The following is a 16,045-nucleotide window of genomic DNA, read 5'->3' as shown; positions in this document are numbered from 1 at the left end:
CGCGCTTTGCTGTCGGCTATTTGGCACAATGTTGGTGTTGTCTAAGCTTTCAAGTATTTGGCCACCAAGCAGTGCCAGAATTTGTGGTCTTACTGCTCACTCTACGCAGCCTGCGGCTGCTTTATTTATTCGCGAGATGCGATTTATTCGCAGTTTTGCTCTTGTGTTGATTCAATTTACACTTAGCGGGGATATCTTCGCGGAAATGCGCTTCAGAAGTGCCCTTGAATTTAAGAGCCAAAAACTATGCAAACTGTTTTATTACCTACTGCTAAAATTATGACGTGGCCAACTGTTTAATCAGGCATTCTGTGGAAAACGTTGCGTATACGCAGCGTTCACGCATATTAGCTGCGTGCATTCAATAAAAAAAGGGTTAGCAGAAATAGCTATCTTACATGCTGATCGCATTGCGTATCGGCACTGATCTCAAAAAATTGTAAACCAAGTAAGCGTGCGGAAAGGCGTGACTTGAATCATTGATTTAGATATGGTTAGAATTTCATTAGAAATTCCAGAACGCGGAAGAAGCAGGCTTACCAGCTGTGAGTGAGGATAGCAGTAAGTAGTCAGCGGAGCCTGTTGACCAGGGGACTGATTTTTTCTGGCCACATGCTTACCAACTTGTTACACAAACCCGCATACACACTCACACTCGCAGATGCGTGGCGAACTTTTTGGCGCCAAAAAGTGAATAAATAGTCTTTCTTTTCACATTTGTTCACTCGAAGCGGCGAATCGGATAGAGTTGCTTCTGTTGCACGCACTGGATTTGCAAATAGCAATTGTCGAAGCGCGCTGGCTGGCAGCTAAACTAAACTGCACTTAAGTTTGTCGGCGGGGCAGCAAACAAAAATTAATGCAAAATTGCATACACACGACCCGACGAGCGACTGCGACTAGGACGATGGCGATGGCGATGGCGATGGCGAAGGATGCGAAGGATACGGCGATGAGCAGCAGGAGCAACAGCGGCGGCAGCAGGAGCTCATTGTTGCGCTTGCCACATTGAATGCGTTGCGTTTTATGGCGGCGTTAGCCAGATGCGACGATGCGACTACCGGCCGCATTGCCAGCTCCAGCTTTCAGGGCACAACCACAGACACACGTACACACGGACACGGACACAGACACAGGCACACGGTGCGAGGACAATGGCGTCGTCGGGAGATGAGCAACAGTCGGCCGACGAGCGGGCCCAACTTCCGCGTTCTGCTCTCGTCGGATCCTTGGTCGCCGGTCGGAGGACGTCGGCAATCGGCAGTCGGTGCTCTCAGCCCGAATTCGGCCAGCTGTGTTTTCGACAATAAAAGTTATGCAAAAGCCGAAATAGCGGCGCAGCGCCTAAAAGTGTGCAGCACGAATGTAATGTCCTCCGCAGCCATCGCTCATTGTGTGTAAGTCCTCGGTCGACGCCGGCGTCTGCGTCGCAGCAGCCGTTAATGAGCGGCGGCAGGACTCTCCAGGAGATGCACTCCCTTCGCGAAGCTTTCGGGGAGCTTTTCTGTTAGGCGCTTCCCCTACCAGCGAGGGAGGGGCCTCTGTTGGGTAACAGCCGGTGGGAGCTTAAAGCTGTTGGTGAAACCAGGAAGCTCAGGGAGGAGAATTGGCATGCATTGGAGTAAGATATCTGTCGTTGGCCCCATAGCGATTTTACTCTTCAGTGTAAAATGTAACAAAATGTGGAATTCAAGGCAATAAATAGTTTTTATTGGGTTCTTGATAAAAAGTTTAGTATAGTATTAGTATAGTTTAGAAGTTTTATATAATTTAGTATAATTTAGTTTAAAATTTTTCCTATCACTAAAAATTACACTGCTAAATATTTACTGGTTTGAATAATTCAAATAGTTTTTTTATTTGTTATCCTCATTTCTACATTGAATTTACAGAAAAGCTTCCATAACACTTGCCAGGACCTTCAACGAGGGGCTGCTCCATAACATAGCACATCAGGGGTAGCAATGTTAAACAAGATTATCTAAACTACCCCTGAAAAAGCAGGGGTAAAGGACAACTTGACGAAACTTCTGCAACTTACAGCACGCAGGGGTGGTTTACAGACGCGAGAGAGGAAGGACATTCGGAGGACAAGTCGAAAGAGCGGAGTTACAATAAATGTTAGCCAGTTGGCAAACCGAACTGTAAGCAGATAATTCAGATCAACATTGCAATTTTTAAACAGTCGCTGGAATGCCAACCCATTGTCGGAAAATAACCGCTGGGATTTGCTGTTCAAAAAAAAAAAAATGTGGTTCAGAAATAAAACTAGTTAACTGAGGCTAATCTCAACTTAAACGTGAGCAGTTGTTCACTACTGCTGTTAACCGACTTTGTGAATGAGATGCTTTCAGACCTTCATGGCTTAGCTTTTCAACAACACCACCTAGAGGAGCAGAGCTTTGGGTATGCGGGCCTCGATTGCAACTATCGTAAAACGTTCGTTTTATAGCCGAAACTTGCACCATAAACTGCACTATAATGGAACTTGCACTGAACTACATTAGATGCTCCTTAGGGGAGAGCTCTTTGCTGGGGAATCAGGGGCCCTCCTACCTGAGCTCCTCACTGGGTCAAATCTATCCTCATTGCACGCTTTTCGCGCGCTAAGCACATTTCTTTCGTCAGACCCTTAATTTCCTAGAATTCGCTCGACACTTTACGGTATTCATGACTCCTCGGAAGCCCCCACCCTTCCTGCGATGTCCTACGTCTCCCCAGGTTGCCGCCGTGCGAGCAGCTCACGTATAAATATTTTACGACGTCCTTCAGTCATTTACTTTTATTGCAATATTTGCTCACTCAACGTTTATGATGATCATTTTAAGCCATTTTTATGGCCAGCTGCTGCCGCTGCTGCTCTGCATGAATCACAGTCGAGCAGGAGTGGAGGGCAGAGAGGGTCGGAGGGACATGTGAGTGCCCCGTAGTCCCTTTCATTTGTGTGTCTGTCTGCGGGGGAGAGTCCGCCAACGGTGCTAAATATTTGTCTACCTCCAGCCGCTCCCCCTCGACTGCCGCCACTTCACCACTTGGCTACTTGGCTACTTTGCTGCTTTTTATATAAATGGCAGCTCATTAAATTGCTGGCATCGTTTTCACCAGCCGAGGGTCAAAAGCGCAAATTGGCCAGGTGTGTTTGGGTGTAGGACATGCGTGCAGGCGGGGTTGGGGGAAAAGGGGCTTGGGAGGGCAGCTTTTAGCTGCGTACTTAAAGTATATCAGGCGCAAGGATTCTAATTTGCACACAACACTGCTGGCCGGCAACTTCTCACCTCGTTTGAGCTGCTGGCCACGTAATGAGCTGCAACTTTCGCACTTGCACGTGACTCGACCGCCCAGAAACTATGTCAACGGCCCCAGTTGTAGCCGGTGGAGGCCCATAACTAAGCCGAAAACTGTGCTAAAGTTTCCGGCACTCCACTTAACGCTCCATTGCTTAGCCCGAGCACTTTCGTCCTTTGCCTGGCCTCTCCTGCTTTCCAGAAGCACTGGATGGGAGGGCCCAAATTGCACTTCATTTGATTTAAATTGATACGACGTCAGCTTGCATTTCATTTGCAAAGTGGAAGGACTAAAAAGAGGGCTGAAGCAGTCCCAGTTATAAGTTATAATGGCCTGACCACAACATCCCACTTGACGTCGACCAAAAGACCTGCTCAAGTGCTTGGCCGGCAGTTGAAAGCAAAATTTTGTCATCTCAATGGAGATTGAAAAGTCACTTTGTGCGGAGTAGTTCCCCGCCTTCGTCCTCCCGAAGCTCCTTTCGACTCGAGTGTGTGTGGCGCACTTGAGATTACCAAATTACAGTTGCACAATATTTGAGGCATACACTTAGGCGCACTTAGGGCAGAAGCCACTTTCGGGTTATCAATAACCATCTGCGGATCTGCGGAGAACTTTCCACCGTCGCCGGTTTGGCGGGCCCTGCGGCGGAGCGCCTAAAAGGCGGCTGCACTTTTTGTCTATTACGTTCAGTGCATCTAACTGTCATTTTGTTTGTTTGTCGGAGCGCAGGGCGAGCTCCTGCGCCGTGGGAGGCCGTGCTCCAGTGAACTTTGCCGAGTAGACAAAGCAAAAACGCTGGCGAAGTAACACATGATTGCAGATTGCCGTGGTTCGGTTCGAAGAGCCTTAAAACTTGTGCGAAAGTTTGGCAGAGAGAAATCGGGCTTAGTTTCTAATTCAATTTGTCAAGCAGCTTTGCCACGAAAGTCCTCGCCAAACTGTCCTCAATAATCCGAAATTGACTAACCAAATAGAAATCACACACAACAGAAAAGGCAATGAAGCGTTTATCCCATGTTATTCAATTGAACATTTGCGAAAAATTAAGCACAGTCTGCAGTCCGGGGCACAAACAAATGCAAAGCGCCCTCGCCGCTTGTAATCTGTCTGCCTCCTCCGCCCCCTCACTCCCACTTTTCCACCCCCTCACGGAGTTTTCCTGGGTTGAGTCAACAACAATTGCAATTGCAGGTCCCCCGAACCCGGACAAAGGGACACGGACAGAAACCCCTACAAAACACAGTCCATTGCACACACATCGACAATGACAAGTACATGGGCATAATAAAGTCTTGGAATTTATTTTTATGTGCATATAATAGAGGACTGCTCCCCACCCCGGCATCCCTCCCCCTCCGCTCGGTGTTCCATGTCCCCCAGAGACGCATTTCACCCGAAAATGCGAAACATTTTATGGGTACAAAAAACACTGCATCGAAGCAGGAAGCTGAAACAAGGACCACGCACTGACTTCGCCTCGTGTCCAATGCGTTTTGACCCGGGCCTAGTCCGCAACGAATTTTCGAATTCGGCCAATATTTGCTTAGTCATTCGGAGATTATCCTAATTGGGAATCTCGGCGTTGGGCCCCGGGGTTGTCCTGCGTTTTCCCGCAAGGGGTGATGCCCCACGTCGCAGGCCGTCGATAAGACTGGCCCCAGATAGATGGATATGTGTCTCTTCCTGGCAGCATCCTGCAAATGAAGCGGAACCATGAAATCGTCGCAATCAAAAGAAGAGGGCACTGGGAGAAATATTTGGGTATCATTCTGTATTAGAGCAAACCCAATTTGGGGTGACCTGGGCAAGACCCAGTACTCTTGCAAGTGTGACCCTGGACAAATGAAACTCAAACAAAGGCGCATCTTGACCACTTTCCCCCAACTGTCAGTCTCCTGTCACAATTCATTACGAGTCCTCGAAGCTCGGCAAAAGAAAACATAAATAAACTTTTTGTTTTAGATTTCGTGACAAATGTACAGAAATTGCAATTTCCATCGACCGGGGGCCCCAACCCTCTCCTCCGCCCCCGAAACGGAATTATCGCTGGAAAGAAAATATTTGCACAGGCGAAAGGTTCGAGGATTCTGGACGGACGGACAAGAAAGCGGGCGGATGAGTGACTGGGACCCTCGCAGGAAGCCGAACGTCGAAGCTAAAAAGGATTACTTATCGCATATTTTGACATAAGTTAAGTTCATCAGTGAAATACGAGAGTCAATTGTTCGCTTCCATGGGCAGAGGGGCAGAGGGGCGAAGGGGGAAACCAATGTCCAGACAAACAGACAGACAGACAGCCGGCCAAAGGCGTGTGATGGGTCAATTGTGATAAGCCGAATGTCCGAGCCACCCCTGACTGCTCCTTTGTTCTAGGCCCACTTCTGGCCGGCGTTTATTTGCATTCGCCCTTGTTTGTGTTTGCAGTGAAATCGAGGCAGGACGACCAGACCGAGCCGAGCGAGCCAGGACGACTGTAAAATTGGTAAATATCTATCGAACAATTGACAGTTTAGGGGCGGATCCAGCAAAAAGCCGACAATTGATAGGCAGCATTCTGGACATATGCAAAGGGCCAATCCCAGCTCGGGCTGTTTGCGATGTAAGCGGAAAGCAATGCCAAGACGTGGAATTGCAAAAAGGACTTAGCTCCGGCTTTAATTTCGGGTCTTTTGTGTCAATCAACCAAAAAATCAAAGGGTTTCGCGAACTCTTTTGTTGCGCAGAACTCTGTTTTGCGATTTAAAAATTGGACCATACCGATTGAGCAAGTGCTGGTTTTATTAAAAGGAAATTACTATGACTAATTGGACGGCAGACTCTTTAAGCAGTGAGCCAACTGGCTTCGAGATAGCACCGAGCTAAAGTTAACTTCCGGCATCTCGCCTGCATCTCCGCTGATATCCCGAGGCCGAACAAGTGGGTCCGCTCCATCCACAAGTCAAAACAAAACACGCCAAACAACAACAGTCGGATGCTCGAATGGCGACTCCTTCTCGGCAGGACTCGGCAGGACTGCAACTTCTAAGGCAGCCTTGTCTGCTCATCCACAGCCGCGCCTGGTTGTAAAGATATAAAATCAGACAACTGCAACAACAGAGCCGCCGGGGAAGGAGTCCTGCAGAAGGAGCAGCAAAGGAAGCAGCAGAGGAAGCCGAAGGACAGGCGGTGGCTGTGTCCTAGTCCTCTGGGTTGTCAGCTGCACCGGCGGCGATTTGTAGCGCCACAAGGATAATCACACTTTTAATCGTGATTTAAGTTTATGGCGCTGGGCGCTCGTTTAGTTTCCTGTTACTCGTTACTAGTTCCTTGTTACAGCAACGATGCATCTCGCAACGTCTGCCACGATTTTTTCAATTCCTTTCTCACGGCTTCATTGGACTCGTCCGTCGGCGGCGCAGGGCGATTGCGAGGGGATGGGATGGGGGCTGTCTGCTTGTTAAGTTTGCCGCTTTCATTTTTATATTTTTTAATGATTTTTATTGCATAACTGGCGGCGTCTGCTCGACCTACGGCCCCTTCTTGGCCTGCCAGGCAATTGCACTTTGCCACATTTTATGGCCGCCCGAGGGAAGAAGCCAACAATGGAAGGATGTGGGGTTGGTGGTGGGGGCAGACCGGAGAAGTTCCTCATTTTGGGATGGCTTTAAGCCGGCGACTGCCAAGGATCCAATGAGCATGCAGGTTTCGTACTCAGTGCTGTGATGACTCAATTCATTTCGGATAATCACGGCGGGATCTGGCCGAAGCGCATTCTCTTTGGCCATCCCCCCTGCCAACTGCACCCACATAAATCTCGGAACCGCACACCTTTTTCCGAGCGCTTCCTGCGTAATTTGTTGCTAAACAAACTCTCATTTACCTCTTGCTCTGACGTGGTCCGCTCTCCGGTTCGTTTACTTTCGCAAATTATAAGCACTCACATAAATTTCACTTACTGCCGCCGGACTGGGCGCCAAGTTCGGGCCTTCTTCTGGCTCGAGAGCCTGAGCTATGGCCACCGAGCGCTTTTGCGAGCCGTAATTAGAAGGAGCGCCGGCAACTGGCCAACTCGAGGTGATGCGAGTGGGACGGAGGGCCATTGGCCACTTGAAATGCAAATTGCGTGCAAATTATGGCAAGCTGGCATCCAACCGGGCAGGTGAACAAGTTCCCCCGCCCGCTGCCCCTGATTCATTGCGAAGGTACAGGAAAAGGAAATATTACTTGGGAGTTCCGGAAAGTTGTGTTTTTAATTGCAGCAGTCCTAATTCAATTTGAAGCCATGCATTTTATGCTTTCTCCTCCTTAGGGGCTCTCTAATTTCAATACTTCGCACAAAACCATTTCACAAACCACACGCCGCAGGATTATGAGCAAAGCTTTACTGAGTGCAGATGAAGGGCCGCTTTATAAAGTGTATGTGTTTCCGATGCTCATTGGCTTCCATCTCTGTAACTTAGAAATTTTTAAAGAATACAATAAAAATCTTTAGTAAATCAAATTTGGAATAGTTATTATCGTTTTATTTTTTTATGCGCACATGGGCAGAAATTACCCAGATCTTAACCATTTAAAAGGAAGGTGATTCCTACCGACATCCCCTATATCACCATTACGGTGATGGCTGTAAATGCTCTGAGATTCTTCTTAAAATAACGAAAATTGTACCACTTACGGATAATTATTTAATCTTACATATTGAAGCATTGCTCACCGTTATTATGAGTTAGGAAGGCGTTCTCCGCTTCCGACGAGGAGGATCCCTGGTGCTCATTGTTGGCGTTGGAGGAGGAGGACGAGTTCGAGAAGTCGTAGGGGTGAGTCAGGCTATTGGTTCCCACGGCGGAGGCTGCCAAGGCCTTGAAAAGGTGGGCGGTGCGCTGCTGCGTTTGCTGCTGCTGCTGCTGCAGTTGCTGTTGCTGCTGCTGCTGCTGTTGTTGCTGCTGCTGCTGCTGCTGCGGCGGAATGTAGGGATTGTTGTAGATGTTGCGGCTGTCACTCGAGGGCTGCAGGTTGTATTGGTTCTGCTGCTGCTGGAGCGTGTTATTGGCACTCAGGAGACCGTTGACCGTGAAATGCCGGGATTTGGCTGAAAGAAGAATGGGAGCGTTAAATGGAAGCTCGCGATGTAGATGGATGTGCGGGAAGTTGGCTGAGCAGGGAGCTAAACTTTTTCCGTGTCGTGGCAGTTGCTACTTTCTCCGCCAAACTCCACGCTCCCAATCCCGAGTCCTTTCGCCTAATTGCATGCATTGAAATATGCAAATGAAGACGGGTGTGTGGGTGATTGTGTGTCTGTGGGTGTGCTCGCTTCAATTAAAGCATTTTCGCTGTCTGCTCGAAAGGTTTGGGGTTCTCACTTCTGCCCCGCTCATCGTTGTCGCCCATTGTTGCTTTTCTCATATGAATTATGCATGGCAATAACAAGAACAACAGCCACTGTTGTTGCTGTTTTGCGGAAATAATGTCGACGCGGAAGCTGCGATAATGAAGCGGGCAAAAGCAAAGTGTCGCCTCGGCCTAAACCCTCCCCGCTGCCCACGAAAAAATGATGCTAACCCTTTCAATTTTCCACAAGCAGCCCGCTCGGAAAAGTTTCTCCTTGCCGGCTGCTCCTGTCGCTTTTGTGGTCGTTGTTGTTGCTGCTCTTTGCATATTAATTATGCATGTTTTGGTTGGTGTGAAGGCATCAACACATTGTTTGAATTTTAAGCAACACAAGCGACAAAATTAGGGGTAAACAGTGTGGAGGTGTGGAGGGAAGGGGGTTGGCCTCCTTTCGGGCCTTTCGGTTGGCTGTCGCACTGATTTGTTCGGCTTTTGGTGGCCAACTGTGTAAATATGAAGTGCGAAAGATAACGAGCTAATAACTCTGTTAATTTCGGTCCGATGTACGTGCATTGGTGTGCGCGTTTTGTTTCAAGTTTCAGCTTAAAAGATTTAAATAATGGATATCACTTGCAAAACCTCATTGGTTTGTAGTGTGACAAACCGAAATGCATGATTCAAATTGAATACTACATCACACAGTGTTAAAAATTGCTTATAGATTATCCGTCTAATTTTAGCCCCAAGTTCAAACAAAGTATTGGCATTTTCCAGACTTTAATCGATAGCATCCGAACAATTACCCCCTTTGATATTCATCCAAAATGTTCCGCTTTAAAGGTCAGTTATATTCGCTCGTAGGCAAGCCATCAATGTCAATTTCCTGGAGATAAAAATTCCGGGGGCACACGCGTCGCGGTTTAAAAAGCAATGCCAATAAATTTTCACTAGAACGAATTTATTGGTAAATCCCCACCGTAGGCGGCTTTATGACACAGGCCAGGCCAACTGGAATCAACTCGTTGAGGCTGGGGCAAATCTGCGACGCGTCTAAATGTCAATAAAAAACACATTCGGCTATCCAGCGATTTGCGATGGGAAGAGGCGAATTTGCCTCGTTTAGCGACGGAATAATGACACAAAATCGCATAATTCGACGAGGCAGAAGGCAGAAGGGTTCCCATCCTGGGGTCGAAGTCGAGCCGACAACAAAGAAACCAAATTGGCGCCCCAGTGAAAGTCAAGGAAACAGCGTCCAAATGGCCTGATTTAGTAGACGCTCGGGGCATCAACTCCGCAGAGGCAACAAAGTGTTGGCAACAACAAAGGAATAAAGCATTTGCGTCTCCATGTGGCGGAAGAAAACTAGCGACAACAAAATCAAAATAAATGTGTAAAAATTGTGTGGCAATAAAATTTGCGTAAATAGTCCAATTTGCATTGAATGTTGCCCTTATTTATGGGGCCAGGCGCAATCAGGCTGCCCTGAAAGTTGGCCGGCAACTGGGGATGTGTTGTTAGTTGGGTGCCCGGCTTTGTTGACGTGCTGTTGTTGTTTGCTGCCTGCCAGCGAAGTGTAAATTTGCCAAATTTTGTTAAAAGCAAAATAAATAAAAATCGTATATACGGGCAATGGCTGGAAATGAAAATGGAAATGGGAATGGGAATGAGAGTGGAAATGGGCCTGTGAGGACACTGGGGACAGAATCGAATGGGATTCTATTTTTCAGGATTATCAACGGAACGTTTTCTGCCAGAAATGGGGCATAACTTAAAGACCCAGTAGTGTGTGTGTATGTGTTTGGAAAACTTCAAGTTTAGTGGATTTTGGGGATGAACGGCCACAGGGGATTATGTAATCTTGCGCAATCCACGTAATTAATTCACCAACCAATCAATCGGCAAGCGAAGCTCCCTTTGTTTCCACGCAAACTTTGGCCAGACGAAAGCACTCGAAACTTTTCACTCACAATGCCCCAATCAGGTCTCCACCAACAACAACTGGAACAATTAACAATCGATGCAGCCAATTAACAATTAACGGGCAACCCGAAATGGAAGCCAAAGAAATGGTTGGGGAAAAAACTTTGTGAAAAATAAAGCCCCGCGAGGGTGTAACTTTTAAACCGATTAGCCCATGCTTAAAGAATTTTATAAATAAATTCCGAACTCCGAATAAATATTTTAAGCCCAGCGACAAAATATTCCAAGGACAGTGGCATCGATTGGATCTCATTAACAATTCATGGCGGTCTAATGGACATTCACACGCACGACCAATCGAAAACAACTAATAATAGTTACACTTCCAAAATTGTTTGAATTGGGCTTCCAAATGACTGCAATTATGGAAAAAATAAAGCCCTTTGAATGGGAATGGTGATGTGCGAATGAATCAGGGTTCTTTAAGTTTCTCGCCACTTGGGTATACTTTCAGAACTAAGCGCATTAAAATCGCTTGAGGATTGGGTCTGATCCCCGAAACACTTGAACAGATGTCCTGGCATTTGAAATTCACAAAACTAAAAGCAACTGGGAAATGCGGATGTGAGTGCGAATGCGAATGCGAGTGCGGATGTCGCTGACTCATCCGCCCGGGAAAAGACAAGTCGAGGGCCCAAACACCTTGTTGTCCTGGCTGACGGCAGTGGAGCTGTCAATGACAGTTGGTTGTTGTCACCCCGGCGCATCCTCGCCAGCCGAGGAAATTCGCACAGCTGAGCGAAGACGGCGCAGAGTTATCCGGCTGAATAATTCCGACCGGGATTAGAGGTGAGAGCGGGAAGGTCCGTTGTCCTCTAATGCATGTTTGGCATTTACATAATTTTCGAGGGTTGCGAGCACTTGACTCGCACCAGCCCGAAAACCCAACCGAGCCAAATATCAATTACATTCACCCAATCCGAACAGCGGGGCAAAGGATCGGGATGACACAACAAGCAAATTAATTGAAATCAATGCAAATGCCCGGAGCAGGACCTCGCAGGACTCGTCGACTCAAGGGTTGCACCCCGCCCTCAGATGGTTTTTCAATTCTATAGGCAATCGCATTTGTCGAAGGCTTAAGTCGCCCCCTCCGCAATCGGCCTTCGCTCGCCATTGTTGTCAAACATGTCAAAGCAATTGCAAACATTCGAGCCTTTCATTTATTAGCGCGAGTTGAATCAGCTCTACTTTTTCACTCGCTCGCTCGATCTGCGGATTCGATTTCGCGGTTTGCTGAGCACCGGCAGCGGGCAGATAACGCTCCGATAAGTAGAGTCCTGCTCGCCAGCTCGTCCTTGCCAGCGGCGGTCGCTCCAGTGCGATAAGTAACCCATTTGGACGCGGCCTTTGTGCAATATGTCATCGGGCTGTTGGTGGTTTCTGTGGCCATCCAACGGCTCTACGGGGCACATTGTTTCGGATGGGTCCTTGAACATATGCCGCAATTAAATGCGTCGCCTTCGCTTGAAAAACAAGCTTTTCAAGTAAATCTGAGGCGCAGAAAGGGCTGAACACAATCAATACATTTTAATACATTAACTGCCTCAAAACTGTATTGTTTTGTAGCAAATAAACATAAAATCTTTAAATTGTAAAGCAACTAATTTATAATAAACAAACTGTGTTTTCAAAAATGAATAAAATGAATTTGATTATTTTACTTTTTTACTTAATATCGTATCGATCACCAGATCAGATAAGTGTTTTGCATCTCAAATAATGCCATAAAAGGATATGCACCAAGGCAACTGAACTCACAAAACTAAACTGAACCAATAAACCAAACAAAAAATATCTGTTTATTTTTTGGTCTTCACTGATCCAGAACAAAAAGCGCTATGTTACCACAGAAAATATATTTAATTTGAATCCATTGTGCACGAATCCCGGATCATTTTTCTTCCACATCATTTGCAACATTGCCCGCGGCCACCTCACCACTAAAAATGCGCTTTCTTCGCAATGTTTCGTTTCCATTCACCAAATATTTTGCGTAATTTCGAAATGCTAATGACTACATTTCTGCCCTGCCAGACGCTCAGCTTCCCGCGAGGCGACCATTGACATATTCAACTCATTAAACCAACATTCAGCGAAGCCAGGACACAATGGCAGCCAGGAGCTGAAAGGGCACGAAAAGGATCGCCGGCTGGCGTTGCGACTTCGGCGTGCGGATGTGTTTGCCGGGCTAATAATAAACACCCAACCGAAAAAATGTAAGAAAAAACGAGGCACTGATGGCACAAATGATGGATGCGGGGTGCGAGAACAATGGCCACAATGGGTAACAGGATCAAAAATCAGCAACCAGAGAGCCGGCGCTACGAGGCTCGGGGTGAGCGTTCATTAAAACTGCGTCTCTTCTGACTCGGGGTGCGGATTTGGGTTCAGGTCGAACTACCCCGGAGCGGAGATCAAAGCGAGTTGCAACTGCCAGCAGCACGGCCACTACCTCTCCTTTCTACGGCAGTAGTAGCAGTAGTATGTTAGCCGGCAGAAACTTATTACAAAAGTTGACATTGTGTCAAACACGGCGTAACGAGCGCACCACACCTTCGCCATTCCCAATCCAAATCGGAGCTACGAATCCCGCCGAGCGCCGTGCGGTCCACAGTCGCAATTATTGCGTTTGAATTGTCAACACCCCCGTAGAGAAATGGCAGTGGTTATGGGAATGGGAATGGGAATCAGAGTCGGAATGAAAACGGAGACGGAGGAGGAAGGGGATGGTGGTCAAAACCGAAATACGCCACGGGTCATACCGAGAGCATCCGACCCCTGCAATCAAGTCGGGTGTATATGTGTGTTTTTAACGCGTCGGGTGTCGATTGTTACAATAACATTGCCCAGAGCGCAGATTTGCGCCTCTAACGACGATGATGACAACGTCGACGGGTTGCTGCCATCCCGGAGATGACCCCAAAGGGAGTGGGAAGAGTGTCATTATTTTTAGCCATTTCACTATGTCCGTGTGGTGCTTAGCACCTTCTGTAATTTATGGCCAGCGCTTTGATGGCTTCTGATGGACCTTGATGACGATAATTGGCCTTGGCTTTGGGGCCGGAAGTAGCCACTGGACTGCTAATGGAGGTCAGCAGATTATTGACAGAACCCCAGCGGCTGAGTTGGCTCCAACTGTGAGTATCTGTTGATTTATCCCCACATCGGTTTCCATTCAGCCATGCACCATAGTTGGCACTGTTCAGCTCTTAATCCCGCACTCGCGTCTCCTCCTGGAACTGGCCGCAGGAGCTATTGATAGAGCCGCAGTGTAAACCTTCCAACAACACTTTGTCATAATATACACCGAGAAAAAAGGGGAAAAGCGAAGAGCCAGCTTAAATCGCAAATGAAGAGAGACAGCAGAGCGAAGAGCGGAGGAGCGGAGGAGCGGAGGAGGCGGCCAATAAATCTGATTTATTGGTTTTCAAAACAGATTTTCGGAGCGCAGGCAAACGAAATGAATGCCTCCCCTTCCGCCACTCCCCCGATTTCGCCATGACACTTGTGGCCGTTTGGCCATATGGCCGGAATGCCCGAGTGCCCGATGTCCTATGTCCGAGGGGCAACTATGGCTGCGGAATCCATCACGAGTGGCGGACGGAGTCCCGCACTGATGACACAAAGCGTGGAAGGATTAAGCCGCCGCAGCGCGGCGAGGGGACAATGGAAGTTCATCCGGGACGGAGGACGATGCCGGCACTTGGTCGATGCTCGTCGGCAATTTGTCGCTCGTTTAGTTGAGTTGTGCGACAAAAATAGAATAAATGGCACAGATAATGGAAAAAACGGACAGCTGGATGGGACGGGATGAGCATAAACCGCTGCCCTGGGCAGCAGCCACGTCCAGAGCTCCTGGTCCTGCAGCTCCTGGTAATCCGACGATTAATTAAAAACGTTGTCCTCGGTAAAGGGCTTAAAAATTGAAATTGATTGCCGGCGCAACTCGCTTCGGCTTATGCAAAGTTTTCCGCTGCCGACGCCTTTCTTTTGCAATTTCAGAAAAGTTCTACCTGGTAAATAACAATAAACACAAACACAATCGCAGTTATTACTGCGAATTCTCCGGGGAGCCAAAAGCCATCAGCAGCGAACAAACTCATCATCATCAGCACCTGAGGAGGCGGGAAGGTCGCTTAACAAGCTTCGAGAAATCCCTGGGGCCAGTTGCCAAGCTCGGAAGTAAGAACAAAAGCAGGACAAAGTGGGAAGGGGAAATCCACTTAGAAAAGTTCACGAAAGCTACACGCAATTACCTCCGCACAGTTTTTAATTCTTATCAAATTTCCCCCGCTTTGCTTTGCGAATATGGTCATTGGCTAATGGGGAAAATTCACATGCAAATCATCCTGGCTCTCCCAACTACCCCTTGCAGAAAGCACACGCGCCGGAGTTCGTCCTGTATGATATTCATCGAGCCAACCCCCGGAACCTGGAATCGAGAATCTGGAATCTGGGAACTCCGAAGGACACGAGTCCCTTTCTCATATCAATTAGTTACAAGCGAGTACACTTGATTCATTAGCGTGATAATTACGACCAGACAAGCTGGGCAGCCAAAAGGACGATGCTGACGAGGTTTGACATGTCCTTAGGAAAGTTTCCCACGTTTAGCGCCGAAAACAAAGCGAAAGCCAAGCCAAACATATTTTGTCACGATGAGTGGAAGAAAACCAACGAAGGGCAGAGGAGAAAGGCGGCGAATGACAAAAAATAATGTCAGCAATTTCAGGCAGCGAAAGTCGAGCAATTAAAGCTTAAGGTTGAAAGTGCAAGCACGGGGAAAGGAAGCCAAGGAGCACAAGTCCGGAAGGGGAAAAGTGAAATGACAAAGTCAACAGCCGCGACAACAAATTGCCGAGCGAGCGGAGCGTGAAACTCGACTCGGATCTTCAGGTGGAATGGTTGCTGGGTGGATTGGAGGATTGGTAGATTGCTAGATTGTTGGATTGCTGGATTGGTGGATGGAATCGGATGGATGGCTGACGGCCGAGTAACTGCAAAGAGAAGTATCCCCTAAGCCAGGCCCCACTACGACCGACAATAAAGTGAATCCTTTCGGTGACAAACCCTTTTAATTGGAACACAAAGAAAAGGCAACGCAGAGCTGCAAAATTCTTTCGCTTTAAAGCGCCGGGGTATTGCACAATGGGATTGCCGCGTCTGTTGTCAAGACAATTGATTTCATCTGCCCCATAACTCATCGCCTGGTTCGCCCATCCCCTTCCCCTTTGGATTTTCCAAAACGTAGGTTTTCGATTTTCGGCGGGCCCGCTTTTAAATTCTCCACGCGTTTTCGCTTTGATTTCCATTAAATTATACCTTGTACTCGGGCCGATCCACCCCTCGCAAAACTGTCATATTTATCCCTGCGAATACACGTTTAGTGCGTGCACTAATTGCAGTGTGTTCAGAGGTTAAGGCTTCGGCTGTTTGCTCAGCAGATTTGTTTACTGGTCGCCGG

The 16,045-nt window shown here is 47.8% G+C and overlaps 1 protein-coding gene across 1 annotated transcript in view; it reads right to left on the bottom strand.

Annotated features, from left to right (window-relative positions):
- Positions 1 to 6,754: 6,754 nt before the first annotated feature.
- Positions 6,755 to 16,045, bottom strand: part of LOC108088749 (putative uncharacterized protein DDB_G0274435) — a 56,288-nt gene continuing 46,997 nt past the window's right edge. The window contains exons 4-5 of the mRNA XM_017186697.2: positions 7,978 to 8,356; positions 6,755 to 6,803 (exon numbers count right to left, since the gene is read on the bottom strand). Coding sequence (XP_017042186.2) covers positions 6,755 to 6,803; positions 7,978 to 8,356 — 428 coding nt within the window. The remainder of the gene's footprint in view (positions 6,804 to 7,977; positions 8,357 to 16,045) is intronic.

Source organism: Drosophila ficusphila, unplaced genomic scaffold, assembly GCF_018152265.1.
Source record: "Drosophila ficusphila isolate 14025-0441.05 unplaced genomic scaffold, ASM1815226v1 contig_106, whole genome shotgun sequence".
Taxonomy (NCBI): Eukaryota; Metazoa; Arthropoda; class Insecta; order Diptera; family Drosophilidae; genus Drosophila; species Drosophila ficusphila.
This window is presented reverse-complemented; position numbering and strand designations above follow the sequence as displayed.